Source organism: Tursiops truncatus, chromosome 15, assembly GCF_011762595.2.
Source record: "Tursiops truncatus isolate mTurTru1 chromosome 15, mTurTru1.mat.Y, whole genome shotgun sequence".
NCBI classification, from domain to species: Eukaryota; Metazoa; Chordata; class Mammalia; order Artiodactyla; family Delphinidae; genus Tursiops; species Tursiops truncatus.
This window is the reverse complement of record NC_047048.1, coordinates 40,714,908-40,733,717: the sequence shown is the minus strand read 5'-3', so window position 1 is coordinate 40,733,717 and position 18,810 is coordinate 40,714,908. Positions and strand designations below refer to the sequence as shown.

Here is an 18,810-nt window from a genome sequence, read left to right as displayed (position 1 = left end):
AAACCCATAGAAACAGTAAAATGGTAGTTGCCAGGGGTTGGGGGGTGGGGGAAATAAGGAGATGCTATTCAAAAGTGTAAAGTGTCAGTAACGCAAGATGAATAAGTTCTAGATCTGCTGAAAACACAGTGACTGTAGTTAACACAAATCCAGTATACACTTAAAAATTTAAGAAAGTAATTCTCATGTTAGGTGTTCTTACCATAATAAAAAAAATTTTTAAAAAGATAAATAGGATATCTCCATATGTTTGGGAGTAAGTATTCTTTTAAATAACTTATGAGCCAAAGAATAAATAAAATGAAATTTCAAAAATGTTGATAATGAGTACATTATAAAACAAAATTGTAAGGTGCAGCTAAATCCAAGCATAGAGGAATACTTATAGTTTAAACACTCATTTTAGAAAAGAACAACAACTGAAAATCAATGAGGGGACTTCCCTGGTGGCGCAGTGGTTAAGAATCCACCTGCGAATGCAGGGGACACAGGTTTGAGCCCTGGTCCGGGAAGATCCCACACGCCGTGGAGCAACTAACCCCGTGTGCCACAACTACTGAGTCTGCGCTCTAGAGCCTCCGAGCCACAACTACTGAGACCACGCACCACAACTGCTGAAGCCCGCACGCCTAGAGCCCATGCTCCGCAACAAGCCACCACAATGAGAAGCCAGCGCACTGCAATGAAGAGTAGTCCCTGCTCTCCACAAATAGAGAAAGCCTGCGTGCAGCAACAAAAACCCAACTCAGCCCAAAATAAATAAATTTAAAAATAAAAAAAAAAGTAGTGAAGAATCCCAAAACTCAACCCACAAATACAATATGGGCAATTGATTTACGCAAAGGTGGTACTATAACAAGGGAAATGATGACCTTCTCAGTAAATGGTGCTTGGTCAATTGGCTATCCATACTCTTCAAATGAAACAATTCCTCTGCCACAGCACGCATGAAAATCAATTCCGTGTGGATGGTAGATCTAAATGTGAAAGGCACACCAACATGAAGTGAGGAATTGAGCAAAGTTGTCTAGGACCCATTCTTCATTACCACACCCCAAGACTGTCTACAACCCGAGTTATGCTAAATTAAGTAATAAACACTTAGCAAACTTCTAAATCATTTCTAAAGAAGATAAAACATTAAAACATTCACTACTAAGTTTAAGTTTATATACTTTTGGCTTCTTTTTTACAGAGGGGTTAAAGATATTTGGATCTATTAATGAAGGTATTTGGATATGCCACGTCAAAAAATCGTGCTGTAAAGAAGCATATACCTCTAAAAATTATGAAATTCATGAAATTTGCTAGTCTGCTAGGAAATGCTAGTATATGACAGACAATCCACAATTGTCTACTTCCTCATTTTCTCTGTAAAATGAAGGCTATAATGGTTAAAAATTATAATCAACATATATAATTGAAATTACTAGAAATATTAAGGATAAAGGGAAACAAGTTTGTATGAAAAATATGCAAGGAATGTAGAATGTGTTTTTGTTAAGGTGAAAAAGAAAGAAATTGACTCATTTCAGAATAAGAAAGGGAAGGAATAGGACAAAACCTGAATGATACAGAAAGCTGTAGAAGGTTTATGGAAAGAAATTTTATGTTAAGTGGTTGGTCAAAGCTGGTAAAGGTTGCACGGATTTACTTATAAGGTTTCTTTTTTTAATGAGCTTTTAGTATCAATAACACTTGAATGCAAAACTAGAGTTTGGCTTTTCCTCTATTAAAACAACAAAGTCTTCTTGGGTTATTGGTCTACTATAATGAGACATTGCAAAGGTTTTTATTTACCTTTTAAGTAATCTGCCTAGGAAACAAAGACTCTATGTCTTATTAGAATAATTTCCTGTGCTTTATGTGGACCTTTACTATGTCCTTGACTAAGAGAACTAAGTCTTCTTGCTTTTAAAAGAGCTAAGGTTTGTTTGTTTTTACAACCATCTCACCTCCTGTAGTTACTTTTAGATTCTTTATTGTTATTTTGATTAAATAGGTAACTAGGTATTTTTTCATAGTGACTTGTGGTCCTATAAAATCAGGTGTTCAAACCTTTTAAGGTGTTTGACAACCTTTGGTATTTTGTCTTCCCCAAATCAAATCCTAAATAAAAGCTTGATCCTGAATTGATTTTCCAGAGAGCCCCCTTGGAAAATCTCAAAGGATTTGTTCTTTTAGCTTGTAAAAGAAAGATATCAGAAATTAATAGATGTGTGAAGACCTAAATGTAAGGCCAGACACTATCAAACGCTTAGAGGAAAACATAGGCAGAACACTCTATGAGACAAATCACAGCAAGATCCTTTTTGACCCACCTCCTAGAGAAATGGAAATAAAAACAAAAATAAACAAATGGGACCTAATGAAACTTAAAAACTTTTGCACAGCAAAGGAAACCATAAACAAGATGAAAGACAACCCTCAGAATGGGAGAAAAGATTTGCAAATGAAGTAACTGACAAAGGATTAATCTCCAAAATTTATAAGCAGCTTATGTAGCTCAACATCAAAAAACAAACAACCCAATCCAAAAATGGGCAGAAGACCTAAATAGGCATTTCTCCAAAGAAGATATACAGATGGCCAAAAAACACATGAAAGAATGCTTAACATCATTAAGCATTGCATTAGAGAAATGCAAATCAAAACTACAATGAGATATCATCTCACACCAGTCAGAATGGTCATCATCAAAAAATCTACAAACAATAAATGCTGGACAGGGTGTGGAGAAAAGGGAACCCTCTTGCACTGTTGGTGGGAATGTAAATTGATACAGCCACTATGGACAACAGTATGGAGGTTCCTTAAAAAACTAAAACTAGAACTACCATACCACCCAGCAATCCCACTACTGGGCATATACCCTGAGAAAACCATAATTCAAAAAGAGTCATGTACCAAAATGTTCACTGCAGTTCTATTTACAATAGCCAGGACATGGAAGCAACCTAAGTGTCCATCAACAGATGAACGGATAAAGAAGATGTGGTATATATACACAATGGAATATTACTCAGCCATAAAAAGAAAAGAAATTGAGCTATTTGTAGTAAGGTGGATGGACCTAGAGTCTGTCATACAGAGTGAAGTAAGTCAGAGAGAGAAAAACAAATACCATATGCTAACACATATATATGGAATCTAAAAAAAAAAAAAATGGTCATGAAAAACCTAGGGGCAAGATGGGAATAAAGACACAGACCTACTAGAGAATGGACTTGAGGATATGGGGAGGGGGAAGGGTAAGCTGGGACAAAGTGAGAGAGTGGCATGGACCTATATACACTACCAAACGTAAAATAGATAGCTAGTGGAAAGCAGTCGCATAGCACGGGGAGATCAGCTCAGCGCTTGGTGACCACCTAGATGGGTGGGATAGGGAGGGTGGGAGGGAGGGAGACGCAAGAGGGAAGAGATATGGGGACATATGTATATGTATAACTGATTCACTTTGTTATAAAGCAGAAACTAACACACCATTGTAAAGCAATTATACTCCATTAAAGATGTTAAAAAAAAAAAAGAGAACAGAATGAACATAACTATGGCACACCCATATGCTGCCACCAAACAAAATGAGGAAAAAAAAAATAGATGTGTGGAGTTGCATGAAAAGCACTGTCAAACAGGAACAGATGCTTAACTTTCCCTAGGTTATATTTGTATGGGCAAGTGTTATTAATATAAATATTTCAGGAATTATATGAAGTGCCTAGGAATCTGTCAATGTCCTTGCAGTCCATATGTCCCAGTACTGCTTTGCCTGATATTAAATAAGAAAAACATAATGTTACCAATATGCTAGTTATTATTTTAAAATGTATTATGCCACAGAAACAAGCACATTTCCTTGTCAACTGAGTAATTTTTAAATGAACTCTCATAAGATCTTTAGCCACAGCCATTTAAGTCTTTTGTCATCCACAAATAGTTATTGCTTTACTCTGATGCTTTCCTGAAAGCTCTTGCAATCAGCTACAAGCCAGAAGGTTTGTCTTCAACAAAAGGAACTGTCTTGGAGACCTAGGGTAAAGGAACTATGCAAGGTACTATGGAGGACAGGTTCTGGTGGCATTGTTTAAATAACTCTGAGATAATATCAGTGGACAGAGTAAGGATTTACAAAACTCTCATGAGGAAGCCGATGGGTTCATGAAACTGCAAACCCAAGATCAAGCAGGACAAGAATTAATTACATGGTACTAAATGAACTGACGAAGGATAATTTTTTGTTTAAAATTTTGTTCCTGGATTTGGGGACTTCCCTGGTGGTCCAGTGGTTAAGAATCTGCCTTCCAATGCAGGGGATGCGGGTTCAATCCCTGGTCCGGGAACTAAGACCCCACGTGCTGCAGGGCAACTAAGCCTGCGTGCTGCAACTACTGAGCCAGTGTGCTCTGGAGCCCGTGTGCCACAACTAGAGAGCCCACGCACCACAATGAAAGACCCTGCATACCACAACAAAGATCCTGAGTGCCGCAACTAAGACCTAATGCAGCCAAATAATAAAACAAAACACAAACAAACCAAAAAAAAAGAGAAGGCAGAGAAAGAGTGGAAGACAAGAAAAGAAACAAAGAACAAGGGCAATGAATAGAACCAACAGTTACAAATAAGGGAAATATTGATTGAACTATACCACTAAAAAAATAATAAAATAAAATAATAAAATAAAATAAAATAAAATTTTTTCCTGGATTTAAGGAACCACTTTCTTTTTCTCTTAAGTTATTTTTTAAGGTTTTTTTTTTAAATTTATTTGATTACACCGGGTCTTATCTGCAGCAGGCAGCCTTCTTAGTTGCAGCTTGCCAGCTCCTTAGCTGTAGCATGAGAACTCTTAGTTGTGGCATGCGTGTGGGATCTGGTTCCCTGACCAGGGATAGCACCCAGGCCTCCTGCATTGGGAGCCTGGAATCTTAACCACTGTGCCACCAGAGAAGTCCCTCTTAAGCTATTTTTAACTTACAACAATTTAATAAATTATACTTTGTTTTAGCTTTTCATTTCTGGTTTATTGAAGTATAGTTGATTTACAATATTTTATTAGTTCAGGTTTACAACAGTGATTCAATATTTTTATAGATTATACTCCATTTAAAGTTGTTACCAAGTAATGACTATATTTCTCCATACTATACAGTATATCCTTGTTACTTAAACACAATTCATACGTCTTAATCCCATACCCCTATCTTGCCCCTCCCCACTTCCCTCTTCTCACTGGTAAACACTAGTTTAAATTATACTTCTATAAACAGAAATGAAATATTTATATTTTTCTCTCTGCCTGATCCCTCCAGAAATCAGAAACTCTTATTTAGTATTCTCATTCTCATGACAATATAGCTGTTATCACAGGTTTAATAAGAATCTGTCCTCCTTGTAATAGAACATAACTGGGAACGTTGGTTATATGACCAAGGCTTTGATTAAAATGTCGTATTTGAGAATGATGTGTATAGACTCTAATATGACCAGACAGTTTTAAGGAACTAGGTTGATTTACGGAGCTAATGCTTACAAATCCCTCTTGGGTATCTAGTGCCTGGCTTACAGGTTTCCCAGCATTACAAGTGAGTAAAGAAGGATATTTTGGGGGACCTTGAGAAGACGGAAATTCACCCAAATCTATAGGTATTGCAAGTGAAATCTGGTGGTGAGTTCTTGGCTTGGCATCCTAGCCTTGAGAAGCTTTTAAAAGTCCAATGTAAGCCTCCTCAAAATTCCAGCACAGCAGGCTTTCTGCTCCTCCCCAGTCAATACTGCGTTTTCTTCTGCAGTGCCAGCATGTTCCTGAGTCACAGTGGTAAAGCTGAGAGAAAACAGATTTGGCCATATTGGGTACCTGGTCACCAGAGCTCCTTTTAACTCTGGCAAAATGGATATGGTCACCATCAATGATCCCTTCATTGACCTCAACTATATAGTCCACATTTCCAGTATGATTCTGCCCATGGCAGCAAGTTCAATGGTTTAATGGCACAATCCCATTAGCATTAAAAGCCCTATAGAACCTTCCATATTTTCCCATTGAAGCCCTAACTAACCCTCCCCCACCCCTTTGATTAAGTTGGTACATACACCTTTACTCCTGGCTATTCAGTGAGTTACTCACCACTACAGAGTACTCCTGCATGTGTAATTAACTTTTCTCCTGTTAATCTGTTTACTGTCAGTTAATTTGCAGGTGCCTGACCACTTGGACCTGAGTTGATAGAGGAAAAGTTTTTCTTTCCAACAAATGCTTTTATATCAAACAGAGAGAAATGAAAATAAATTAATCAAGCAGCTAGAATAGGAAGAACAAAACAAGGCCAAATTAAGGGAAAGGAGGTCATAGGATTAAAAGCAGATATTAATAAATTCAAAAAGAAATAAACCCACAAACTTGATAGATAAATTGAAAAGCAAGCTCTTTGAAAAAGCCAATCAAGCAAAAGAAACTTTAAAAAAAGAAAAAAGCAAGAAAGAAAGGTTAAAAAGCAAAGACAGCCTTAGGGAGTAGAAAGAGCTATAACCAGCTACAGCAGAGAAAAAATTGTAGGCAGAGCTCCAGCCTGGGCCCTTGGAAGCTGGGTCCATGCAGTTTGCAAGCATCCCAGTTAGAGGCTGCAGCAGAGCCTGCCTGTGTGAAGTCTATTTTGGTTGCAAGGAGAGTCTGGAACCATTTCCTTGACATGAACCATGTAGCAGCGATTATGAGGCTGAAGCTGGATCAGGCACAGATGTGCTGACTCTCTGAGAAACCAAGCGTGTCATTAATCCGGGGAGACAGCAACAGCACCTGTGGTGGGAAGCCAAGCTGAATCTCCCAGATGGGGTTAAAATAGGACCAGCAAATTGAAGTTGCTGATTCCGAGTGAGAATCAAGATAGAGCCAAACAGAGAGGTCAGGAATAAAGGAGTTATTATAGATCTCTGCACAGGCTGGGGTAAGCGAAAATAATTTTCATTTTTTACCTACAAGAGTCACTTTAATCAAGTGATCCAAGTGACACACATCAGCAGTGGAACAGGCTGAAAATGTGTAACACCAGAGAGGATGCAATGAGAACCCATCTCTCCCACCATAGTCCTGCCAAATGTGCGCAACATGAATCCCATCATGGGAAACATCAGACAAACACAAACGGAAGCACATTCTACAAAATTAGGGGCCGATAATCTTCAAAAGTGTTTAGGTCGTGAAAGTTAAGGGAAGACAGGAACTGCTCCAAAATGAAAGGTAATACGACAACTAAATGCAGCTTGTCGTTCTGGACTGGACATTTTTGCTAGCAAGGGCATTATTGGAACAAATGGAGAAACCTGAATGAGGTCTGGGATTGTGGATTAGATGGTAGTAACACATTCAAGTTAATTGCTTGACTTTGATGGATGTTTGAGGCTCACTGAAGTAGTGACTACTACACTCACTGAGGTAGTCACAGGTGAGTCAGCATCATGTCAGCAACTCACTTGCAAATGGTTCAGGAAGGAAAAAAAGTACCCACAACTTTTCTCTAAAGTTAAGATTGTTTTCATATTTTAAAAAACAGAAACGAAAGAAAAGCATTGCCTTAGTGTCACTTCTGTGACTAGGTCCATGTTGTCATTTTCTTAGACAGTTTTACCCACACTTCAATTCACGTCACGTTTATTTTTTTCACGTAAGATTATATCGTACCCATTTCCCTTCACTGTCTGTAAACTTTTTAAAGGCTACTGCACAGCCGTACAGTGAATACTCACAAGTTTAGCCATCCCTCTCTTAAGGGAGATTTGGGTTTTTTTAATTTGTCTGTTTATTTGGATATTTTCTGTTCGTTCATTTTTAGTATTATGATTAAGCTTAGGGAAAAGTCTTGAACGTGTATCTTTTTACAGATTCAGGATTATTTCCTCAGACTTGCTATAGTTGAGGTCAAAGAATATGAGCACTTAATGGATTCTGGTAGCCATTTCTGGACAGTATTCCAGAAATACAACCTTCACAGTTGTCAGAAGCCGAGGACTAGTTGCCAAGCTTCTTGCCTAGAACCGAGCATCTTAATTACAACACATGTTTAAAACTTAGTAGGCAAGAGTGGGGAGAAAAAGGTCTTGGGTTTTAACGTGGATTTTAGTTTTATGGAAGCTGAATATTTTCCCACACTTATTATGAATAATTTTTTGTATAGTTAGTTTTGTGATTTACTTATGTTTCTCTTTTCTCTAAAATATTTTATGTAGCTTGAAATCAGCACTCAATAAAAAAAGACAAGTCTTTTTCCAAACAGAGTTGGAGACATAATATATAGAAAGCTGAAATAACTTTCTAGGCCCAAGATGGAGCCACTCCTGCCCAGGGTGGGGATGAGGGCGTGCCAGGTCAGCAAACCAAAACTTGGGTCACTTTCGTGTCCCGGTAAAATGCAACATGACCAGAAATGCAGTCGATCCTTCAGTCAATCCCCAACCACCGACCCAACCCTGGACCTTCTCACCCCAAACAAGGGTGACTGCAGGACCCCAGCCAATCAGGTATTTTCTCTTCCTTGTTCTTTATTCTTTATCCTATAAAAGCTTCCTGCTTTCTCGCCCATTTTGCAGTTCTCTGAAAAGAGACTGTCTACTTCATGAAGTGTTAAATAAAGTTTGTTTATATCACCTAAATTGTCTTCTTTAATCATTTTAACAGTATATATATATATATATATATATATATATATATATACTGTTACATACATATGTGTTTGTGTATGTATATATACATATACACACTGGAGATACATACATATGTAGATCCACCACTGTACACTAATCATTTTTTAACCTTCGTATACTAAATGATGCTTTTCTAGAAATATCTAATTTCCTAAAGTTGATTCAAAAGAAAGAAAATCTGAATGTGTGAGTAACCTTGAGGGAAATGGAACATCGTGAAACATGAACCTGAAGTTGGAACCAGCGTCCAAGGTGACTGTCCCTGGTCTTCCACTGAGAGAGCCCACGTGCTCCTGGAAGTCTGAAAACACCCAAAGCTAGAGTGCTATGCAGTGGAGAAAAGGTTTGCAACCCCGTAATGAAATTAACCGGCTTCATGTTGGGCTTAGAATTAATACGTTTTCCTTTGTTGCCACGTGCAAAGACTGATTTTTAGCAATTGCCTCTTCAGTTGCTTCGCTTGCTTGGATTAAACTTGCTCCGTGATCTTTTAAGAGTCGTCAAAACCCCTGTGTAAACAGACACAGAACTCACAGTGCCCCAAGTGCAATGGGTACAGCCCGCCGACAGCCAATTTAATCAAGGGGGAATTCAGAGTATTCATCACAAGCAATTGATTTTCAAGAGAAAAGTCAGCAGGATCAAACAGCCTGTTGGGATGAAAACCCTCTGAATCACCCCTAGCACCGTATTTTCTAGCAACTAACTCCTGACTCCATATAGTGTAAGAGCCAAATTACTATAATTATCCTGCAACACAAGTGCCATATCAACATTATTTTAAACATGGATTTTTTGCATAATCTTTCATTATTATCATTCAGTCTCCCATTTGGAAATATAAAACAACAACAAAGCGCGATCTACCCCCAAAAGAAGAAAGGTCACCAGAGAGAACAAATAAAAGGGCTATTTACATGTGAATGTACTAAGAGAGGTGTGTTTTACAGTCAAATACACTCTTGAAATTCATTAAATGCCTTCTCCCCTGCTTCATAAATATGGGCAAAAGACACATGGCCTACTGAGAAAATAATCCCAGTACATAATGATCATAACGAATATAAATAACGCCACTTTTCTTTCAAAGACCTCCAGGTCCTATATACAAATGCATTTGTATTTCAACCACTGAGAAACGAATCTGCTTGGTGACGAGCGCAGCAGAATCATCACTTAACCAGTGGCTCCCAGTGCTGAGGAGAGTAGGAACGCGGCTCCCAGTCATCCTGTGCTCTGCGTGATAACGGAGTCTTCAGAGGGTACCCTCATTTGTTGCTGCTGTTTTTAAAGGCATTCAAAAGGGCTTAGAAACCAGTATCTGAATGAAGGTGGAAAATCAGCACTAGGTTTTATTAAATAATCAAAAGGCTTCCGGGGCAATGACCCTGACAAGACTGATTTCAAGTCTGGATGGCCTCCTTCCTGGTATGTTACCAGCCCAAGGGTTCCACCCAGGGAACCCATGCAAGAGTTTATACTGTTGATGAAGTAAAAATTCGTATTCTAAGGCAAGTCATGGAAAATTTAAACATAAACATTTTTCTCTGCCCCTTGTTCTCCTCTCTCCCCTCTGCTGTGTATCGACATTATGCATGGACCAGACCTCCCCATTGGCGGAAGTACCTGCTCAACCACAAAGAGCGACATTCTCCCCGCACCCACAAGACAACTCCTTAAAAGGTAACATTCCTTCTTGACCTTGTAAGGGATCACAGTGACCCACCACTTTGTACTTAAAGACCTGGACTGTGCAAACTCTCTACATCATTTAACGTACAGCCCCTCTGTCTCAAAAACCTGTGTAATTGTGCTTTGACCTCTAAGGGGTAAAACAGTTCTCAGAGCTTTCTGAGAGGTTGTTCCTGGGTTATAATCCTCAGTTTGGCTCCAATAAAATTTCCCATTTTTTTCTTAGATTGACTGATTAATTTTTTGTCAACACCGCCAACCTTGGAGATAATCATGTCAGCCTGGGCATAAGTCTGGAATTATTTATTTGTTTTGTCAACATCTTTAACAAAGCGTTAGAACTCACACAGTTACTTCTAGAAAACCAAAGTTGGCAAGAGTGGCTCAAGTTTTAGAAGGACGCAATTTTGTTACCTTCATATACTAAAAAGACATTTGGTGGTTAAAAAAGATGCAATTTAAATTGTGGCAAACATGAGTCAGTGTATCAGGCTTTCATGAGCATGGGTAGAAGCGAGCAAGTAGAAGGGACCTTGTTGCCATGATCGGCATTATCGCCATACAGCCTTGACCACAGGGCTCCAGAGAACCGCTGACACAGGATTCTAGGTGCTGCACATTGAATCGTGTCCCCACAAAACTCGTGTTTAACCCCCACCCCCTGATACCTCAGAATGTGACTAAATGTGGAGAAAGGGCCTTTAAAGAGATAAAGTAATATGAGGTCAGATGGCTGGGCCCTTAAGCCAATGTGACCGGTGTCCTTATAAGAAGAGGAGATTAGGACACAGACAGGAACAAAAGGGAAAACCACGTGAAGACGCAAGGAAAAGAATCTCCAAGCCATGGAGAGCGACCTCAGAAGAAACCAACCCTGCTGACACCTTGATCTCAGATTTCTATATTTCCAGAACTGTGAGAAAGTGAATTTATGTTGTTTAAGCCCCCTGGTCTGTGGTACTCTGCTAAAACAGCCCGAGCAAACGTATACAGAGTCCTAGTGGGTCACTAGTTCAATAACTACTGAACGTACCAGGTGGTAAATACATGGTCTGAGATACAGAATGCAAACCTCTTGGCAGAAATACTACTATGCTCTGTAGATGAGTATTTCATCCACATTTGGAATCCAAGTTAAAAGAAGAATAAACTAAAACAGAAAGCCACCCAGGCATATAAAATCTAACCTTAGGAAGAGAGGCTAGAAGACCTGGGCTATCACTATTCAATAAATCAGACTCGGTTTAGCCATTGTTTCTTAGCCTTGCCATCTTTGTTCCAGACATTTCCTCGCCCTGCGGAGGAGAGACCCTGAGGTAAGAAGAAAGTGTAAGTTCCATGAAAGAAATTTAAACAAGACACAAAGAAACATTTCCTGACAGCAAGAGTGATTTTCTTTCATTTAAAAGGCAACATTGCTATGTTTTTGGATGGAAATGTTATGAAAATTATATTTCAAAGGGCCTTTTAACTGTAGAGTAAGGGACTTGCCTGGTGGCGCAGTGGTTAAGAATCTGCCTGCTAATGCAGGGGACACAGGTTCGAGCCCTGGTCCGGGAAGATCCCACGTGCCACAGAGCAACAAAGCCCGTGCACCACAACTACTGAGCCTGCGCTCTAGAGCCCACGAGCCACCACTACTGAGCCCGTGCGCCTAGAGCCTGCACTCTGCAACAAGAGAAGCCACCACAATGAGAAGCCCTCGCACCACAACAAAGAGGAGCCCCCGCTTGTCACAACTAGAGAAAGCCCACATGCGCAACAAAGACCCAAGCAGCCAAGAATAAATAAATTTAAAAAAATTTTAAAATAATAAAATAAAATAAATGTAGAGTAAGCAGCACTTTTCCTGGGTGGGTTGGTTATAAGGAGCTGCCCTGGATGTTCTTCGGGACACCCATGATTCTGTTGTATGAAATTGTATTTCTCCCTGCCAAGGGCACGTCGAGGTCACAGAGACTCTGTGTGGTGGACCCCATGTACGTACTGAGATGCACCTTTCAGGGCTCTTTCAAAACCGAGACTCCCACTCCCCAGGTCACACCAGCCGTGTGACAAACAAAAGTTTTGTCTTTCACTTGCTTTCAGTTTTTCCATTTTAACTGGCAAATGTGTCGATGCCAATACAGCTGTGGAAATGCAGGCTGTACCCTATTTTGCCTTCTGCATCATCAAGAAAATGGCCAGCTCACTCTGGTTCCAAAGTCTTTATTGTGATGATGCAGTCAACAGAAGACAGCCTGATGTGCCCTCGCTGGGCAGGGCCAGTGGTGGACCCAACTATTGTCTTGAACCACTGTATTGTCGCTGAAGGAAAATATGCATAAACTACCAGCATACGGTCGCCACTGCGTGTTCACTAAGCTTTCAGACTCTTGCCATTTGCGGGATCTTGGATTTCATTTCGCACAATCTCCCACACAAGCAGAAAGCCCTTTCCTGAGCAGCTATGACTCTTTATGAATTCTTCCAATATTTGGGGAACTTGCTACTTCTAAACTAGGTACTCTGCTTAATAAAAAATAAACTTTTACTAGATTTTCCTTATACTGGGACAAAATCTGCATCCTTATGAGTCAGGAGATAGATGGGTCCCAGGCTGAGCAGCTGGAGTTTGTCCCCTGTGGACAGATACTCCAAGATAGAGATAATAGCAGGAGGCTAACAGGAGAGGCTGAGCCCCGCCCAGATAAGAGATAGGGACCACATATTTCTCATTCTCAAGGTCAAGGAGAACTTCCGGACTATACATGTGCAGAAAGCCTCCTTGGAAGTCAAAAGGGGAGTGATATCAACCTACCCATAGGCCTCCCCACTAGAATCCATCTTGACTAAGAGATGCGCATGCACACATGGGAGGACCCTGAGATAAACCAAATATGGACTCAGAACCAGGCAAAGCAAGATGATTGGCCAAAGGAAACCCAGAAGAAATGCCCCACGTAAGTGACTTAAACTACCACCCTCTCTCTCAGTCTGCCCGTGTGTCTATTCACACGTACTCTCTTTCCTCCTAATAAACACTTTTTTTTTACTACTTTCCATCTTTGTGGGAATTCATTTCTGCAAAGCCAAAGGGGCAGGGTCTTGTCACTGGATATTGGTCTAGTGGCTAGCATTCAGCGCTCTCACTGCTGTGGCCCAACCTTGATTCCCGGTCAGGGAATCAAAATCCTGCTTCAAGCCGCTGCAGGCCGAGGCCACCCGAGATCACTTTGACTTTGTTCACATTGGTTCCAGTTTAGTCCCAAGGTTTAGTAGATAAAAACCCAAATTTACAAGTGTGTGTAATAGTTTGTATATGGCGAATAGGTGACTAAAAAAATGGGATCACTTAAAAATTATTCAAGTAAAATGCAAAATGAATGTGTATGGTTACACTTTTTAGATCCAATGGAAACTTCTGATACGGCTGAAATGATGAGATAGCAAGCCAATCACAATGTATGCAGTAGCTAAAGAAGGGGGACCACTGTGTGAGCTCAGGAATGTCGAGCCGTGACATTGTTATTCTGCTTGGAAGGGTGGAGGTTCATGTGAAATAGCAAGTCTCACGGCTGGTGGGAAAAGAGCAGACCTTGAGTTCAGGATTTGAGAACAAGAGTTTATTTGGGAAGTGACTCCAGGAAGCACAGTAGGGTGGTGAGGAAGAGAGAATGGGAAAGGAAGGCAGCTAACAAAACACATGTCATCACACGGATCACCAGCTGGAGGTGATCCTCGAGGAACGTTGAGAAACAGCAAAAAACTCGTGTCTCAGAGCTATCCCACCCTAGGGGTGAGGGAGCCGGGGTATTTATACCCCGACTCCTGTCAGTTGTGTGTAAATAAATGTTTTCACAGCTGGTGGGAAAAGACTAGACCAGCAGTGTCTTGGGGTGTGTTCTCTCAGAGGCACAGTCTGAGTCAAGGATTCAAGCACAACTGTTTACTTGGGAGTTGGTGGAGAAAGTAGCAGTAGGCGTACAGGGACAAGAAATAGGGAAGCAGAGGTTGCTCCTGGGGTGTCAATGTCCTGGCACTTCCAGCCTGCCTCTGGAGCAGGGCAGAGTGGCCTCACATGGTTCTGGCAAATCCCACAGACACAGAGGTGGAGATTCCAGAAGTTGGAAGTTTTCAAAGCACTCACGTGCACGCGCATACACATAGACGTCACCTAGAACTCCTAAAAGTGATAACTCATTAAATAACTCATTGAAGTGAAAAAATTGATCATGTATTTGTGTAGCAGGCCCACCATTGGAGTTTTCAATCACAGCCACCCTAGATAAGAAGTCACCTTGCCAAGCTGAAGCCTCAGTTGGGTTCTGGGTCAGCCCCTGTTGAGCTGTAACACCTTTTGGGAGTGTGGGCAGGTGTCACCTTTCCTAGCTCTCCTACATCAAGTTATGAGGATAAAATGAGATGATATATACAGAAATCCTTTGAAAAGTAAAAAGCATAAACAAAATTGAAGGCATAGGGCATAATAGTGTGTGCCCAATGAAACAAGCATTTTAGTTCATATTTTAGAGAAATTATATTTCCTTTAACTTGAGACTTTCATCAGAAAAAGAAAATGGACAGATCATAGGACATTTCAGATTTTCTCTGGAGTCTCATTCTTTGCTGCTGTTGATGGGAAGATCGCAGCAAAATGTGCTGATGACTCTTTTCTTAGATATAGTGAGCTGCTGACGATTTGTGAATCCATTCCTGAGTTATTCGGAAGTCTACAATAGTGCTCCCTAGTGACAACTTCGTAATCACCTTTGCATCAGTGAAAATAAAGCTGGATTTTCAGAAATAAACAAGGCACACAAAATAACAAGAGAAGTTTTCCTATCTCCTTTACTTACCATCCTGTTCTAGATCAACTAATTTTAAGTAAAAATATTAAAGGTGGTAGAGAGAAGTAAGACTTCTTTCAGCTTCCATATCTCTGGGGCTTTTTGCTAGACAGAGGTACTAGATAGATTATGTGTGTTTTGAAGTCCAGGGTTCAGCCTAAATTTTGAATTTTGTTCCTGCCCATAAAGTTTCTAAGATGGGAACTTCCCAGTCATTCTATGTAACCTCAGAGGCACTCAGAAACATACTGGAAAGGACTATATCTTTTCAATTTATTTTTAATAATGACAACAGTCACGGGGGAAAGAAAAACGACTTCAATTTTTTCAACACTTACTCTGTGTTTGGCACACAGACCTAAGGACATCATGTAGATTCTAACGTTTAATCTTCCCAACAACTCTTTGGGTTCGATACTATTTTTATCTCCATTTTAGACATGAGAAAACTGAGCCATAAAACTTATTTAATGGTGCCTTCAAGAAGAATTTATATTGTGTTGATACATTTGAAAGTGACAGTGATAACTTTTTGTTCAGGACTGTCTCATGCTGAAAAGTCCTTCAGAACTCTCCTGTGTCTCTGCTGGGAAGCAAGGGCTAGCCAGCCTTCACCATTAGACAATAAAGACCTCAAAAGCTCTCTTTCGGGAAGAGCACCGTCATCAGTACAAAAGGGAATCACCTCTCCAGCTTCAGCTCTGCAAGCTCTTTGTAACGACTGTGAACATTCAGACGAGCTCCCTGCACTTGGTTTCCCGTCCAGAGGATAAGATCTGCCAAACCCACACCTGCGGTTGTTTAGATCAACAAGTCTCCTGCTTGTCAATCGTGTCCCCAACACGCTCCTCTTCCTGTTTTTTGAACAATCTTGGTAGAATCTCTCAGACACAAGAAAGCAGAGCAATTCAAAATGCCCCGATTTTAACCTGGGAAGACTCAACTAGGTGAAAGGCCAATCACAAAGTGATAATAATGACCGCTCAAGATGATGGTCCATGCTGACTGAGTGCTAACTTTGCCCGAGACACTGAATAAAGCCCTGGACGTGAGTGATCTCGGCGAGACCCCACGTGGGAGGTATTACTACTATTCCTATTTTACAAATGAGGAAACCCACATTTGGAGAACTGAATTTACATGCTCTCCTTGCATCTGCCTGATTTAAGAACCAAAACACTTAACCTCAAAGATACTCATGGATGCAGGAAGACCTCATTAAAATACCAAAATTTGAGATGACCTAGTTTCACTTGGTGAAAACCCTAATACAGACATTATTTTAGAATCAGTGCAAGTATTGACTACTTGCAATAGACCTGTATTACACAATAATTTGTTGAAGACATAAACACAGAAGCTCTAACTGCTGGGATTAAAACTTAAAGGCATATATGAAAAAGAAAATATATGTATATATATACACATATGTATAACTGAATATATATGTATATGTATAACTGAATCACTTTGCTGTACACCTGAAACTAACACAACATTGTAAATCAGCTATATATTTCAATTTTTTTTAAATTTAGAAAAGAAAAAACTTAATATAATTTCTCGAGTTCTTGACTTGAAAAATTCACTCATCATATTCAGGTTTTGTGTTGTACGTGTGTGTCTGAGTAAAATGCTGAAATGCTATCAGTTATTTCCCCACAGCTTACCTCTAACAATGAACATCCTGAAGGTAGATGTTCTGAATTCAGGAAACCTTCAGTGGCAAGGCCGCAGTGCACCCTTGACTCCCTGTGCTCACAGATACATGCACAAGGATGAGATGGACCAGGAACTACTCCTCAGAGGGGACTGGAGACAGAGCTACAGTAGGTGCCACCTAGTTCCAGCACTTAGCCAGGAGCACAGCACAGTATGTAAAGCTCGAATTCCTGACACGCTCCTTTGATGGCCACTGTACCTGAACTTCCTTGAACGCTTAGCTCTTGGGGTGGCTCCAGGACGTCATCGGGATGCGGGGTGCAGAGTCCGTGGAAGGGCCCCAAGTCAAAGCACTCATGCAGGAGCTGCATGTTCACTCTCGAGCACACGCTCATGAACCCGACGGCTACACCTTCCACCTGAAACGTCCAAAACATCTCATGACTGTCCGACCTCAGGTGAATGCTCATCACGAAACTCCCAGGAGCCCCAGCCCATGGGCACCCGGAGATGTCTGAGGGAGGGAGCAGCCCTAGTGTCCAGAGCAATGCACGGCATACAGGACAGGCTCGAAAAACGATGCCGTGGACGACCACTGTGGGCACTCCCAGAGGTGGGTATATAACTTAGGGAGGCCACCAGGATGTTCTTTAGGGAAAACTCTTTGGAACTTTGCCCAGACAACGCCCCTGCCTGCCCCATATCCCTTTATTGCCCCACTGCAAGCCCAGCCCTCCCAACCACTCTCCTCCCCTCCACAATGCGGTTCTCAGGAAGACTGGCCATTGTCCCAGTGGCCATCTGGTTGATCCTCGGTTCAGAGAAAGTTCATGGTCTTTCACTCCTCATCAGGTAAGAATGCTTCGATCTTCTTAAACTCATTTATTTTTTTGATTGGATGGTCTCACGGGGAGGAGATGTGAGGAAGGAGGTTTGGTGGGAAGCTTTGAGTGAAATAAACTCATTGCACCTGTTCACCAGATGTGTCTGACCTACAACTGCATCACCTCCCAGCACCCTACCTGATTCTGAACCTCTTGCAATGGCCCTCATCATTTTAGGCCTTTGATGAGGAATACGTAAGTGGGAAGATGAGGGTGACAGTGTGACATAATATTCAGCCTTCATCCCTCACTCCTGTCACAAAGCTCCTAAAACACCTGTAATTTCCTGAGAGGAGCATCTTTTGTTTTTCATAATTAAGTCCCTTTCAATCACACCTGAGTTTACACTAAAGAGGTGACTTTCGGAGCATGGAAGCTAGTTACCAGAGGAATCAACCTTGTGATTAGAAGGTTGGAACTTTCAGCCCCGTCCCCTCGACCTCTGGGAAGGGGAAGGGGGCTGGAGATTGAGTTCAACCACCAGTGGCCAATGATTTAATCAGTCGTTAATGGAACCACCAGAGAAACCCCTAAACGATGGGGTTCAGGATCTTACGGGCTGGTGAACACACTGAGGTGCTGGGCAGCGGCGAGCCCAGAGAGGGCATGGAAGCTCCCCGCCCCCTCCTCCCCACCTCCCCCCACGCACTTCTTCCATTTGGGCTGTTCCTGAACTGTATCCTTTACAACGAATTGATGATGGCAAGTAAAGTGTTCTCCTAAGTTCTGGGAGCCCTTTCCAGCAGATTGTCACACCCGAGGAGGGGGTCATGGGAAACCCTGATTTATAGTCGGTCAGTTCAAAGTACAGGTGACAACCTGGGTCTTGTAACTGGCATCTGACAGGGGCAGGGGACAGTCTTGTGCGCCTGAGTCCTTAAACTGTAGGGCCTGTGCTAAGTCTGGGCTGTGTCAGAAGTGAATCAAACTGCAGGACACCCAGCTGGTGCCTAGGAAGCTGGAGAGTTGGCTGGTATGGGAAAATGCAACACATTTGGGGCCATAAGTATTGCGAGTAGAGGAAACAACTTATCTTTCTGTGAGTA

General features: G+C 41.2%; 1 protein-coding gene across 1 annotated transcript in view; it reads right to left on the bottom strand.

Annotated features, from left to right (window-relative positions):
- CFAP61 (cilia and flagella associated protein 61) overlaps nt 1-18,810 on the bottom strand; it is a 255,844-nt gene that overhangs the window by 196,078 nt on the left and 40,956 nt on the right. The window contains exon 8 of the mRNA XM_073792625.1: nt 17,140-17,299. Coding sequence (XP_073648726.1) covers nt 17,140-17,299 — 160 coding nt within the window. The remainder of the gene's footprint in view (nt 1-17,139; nt 17,300-18,810) is intronic.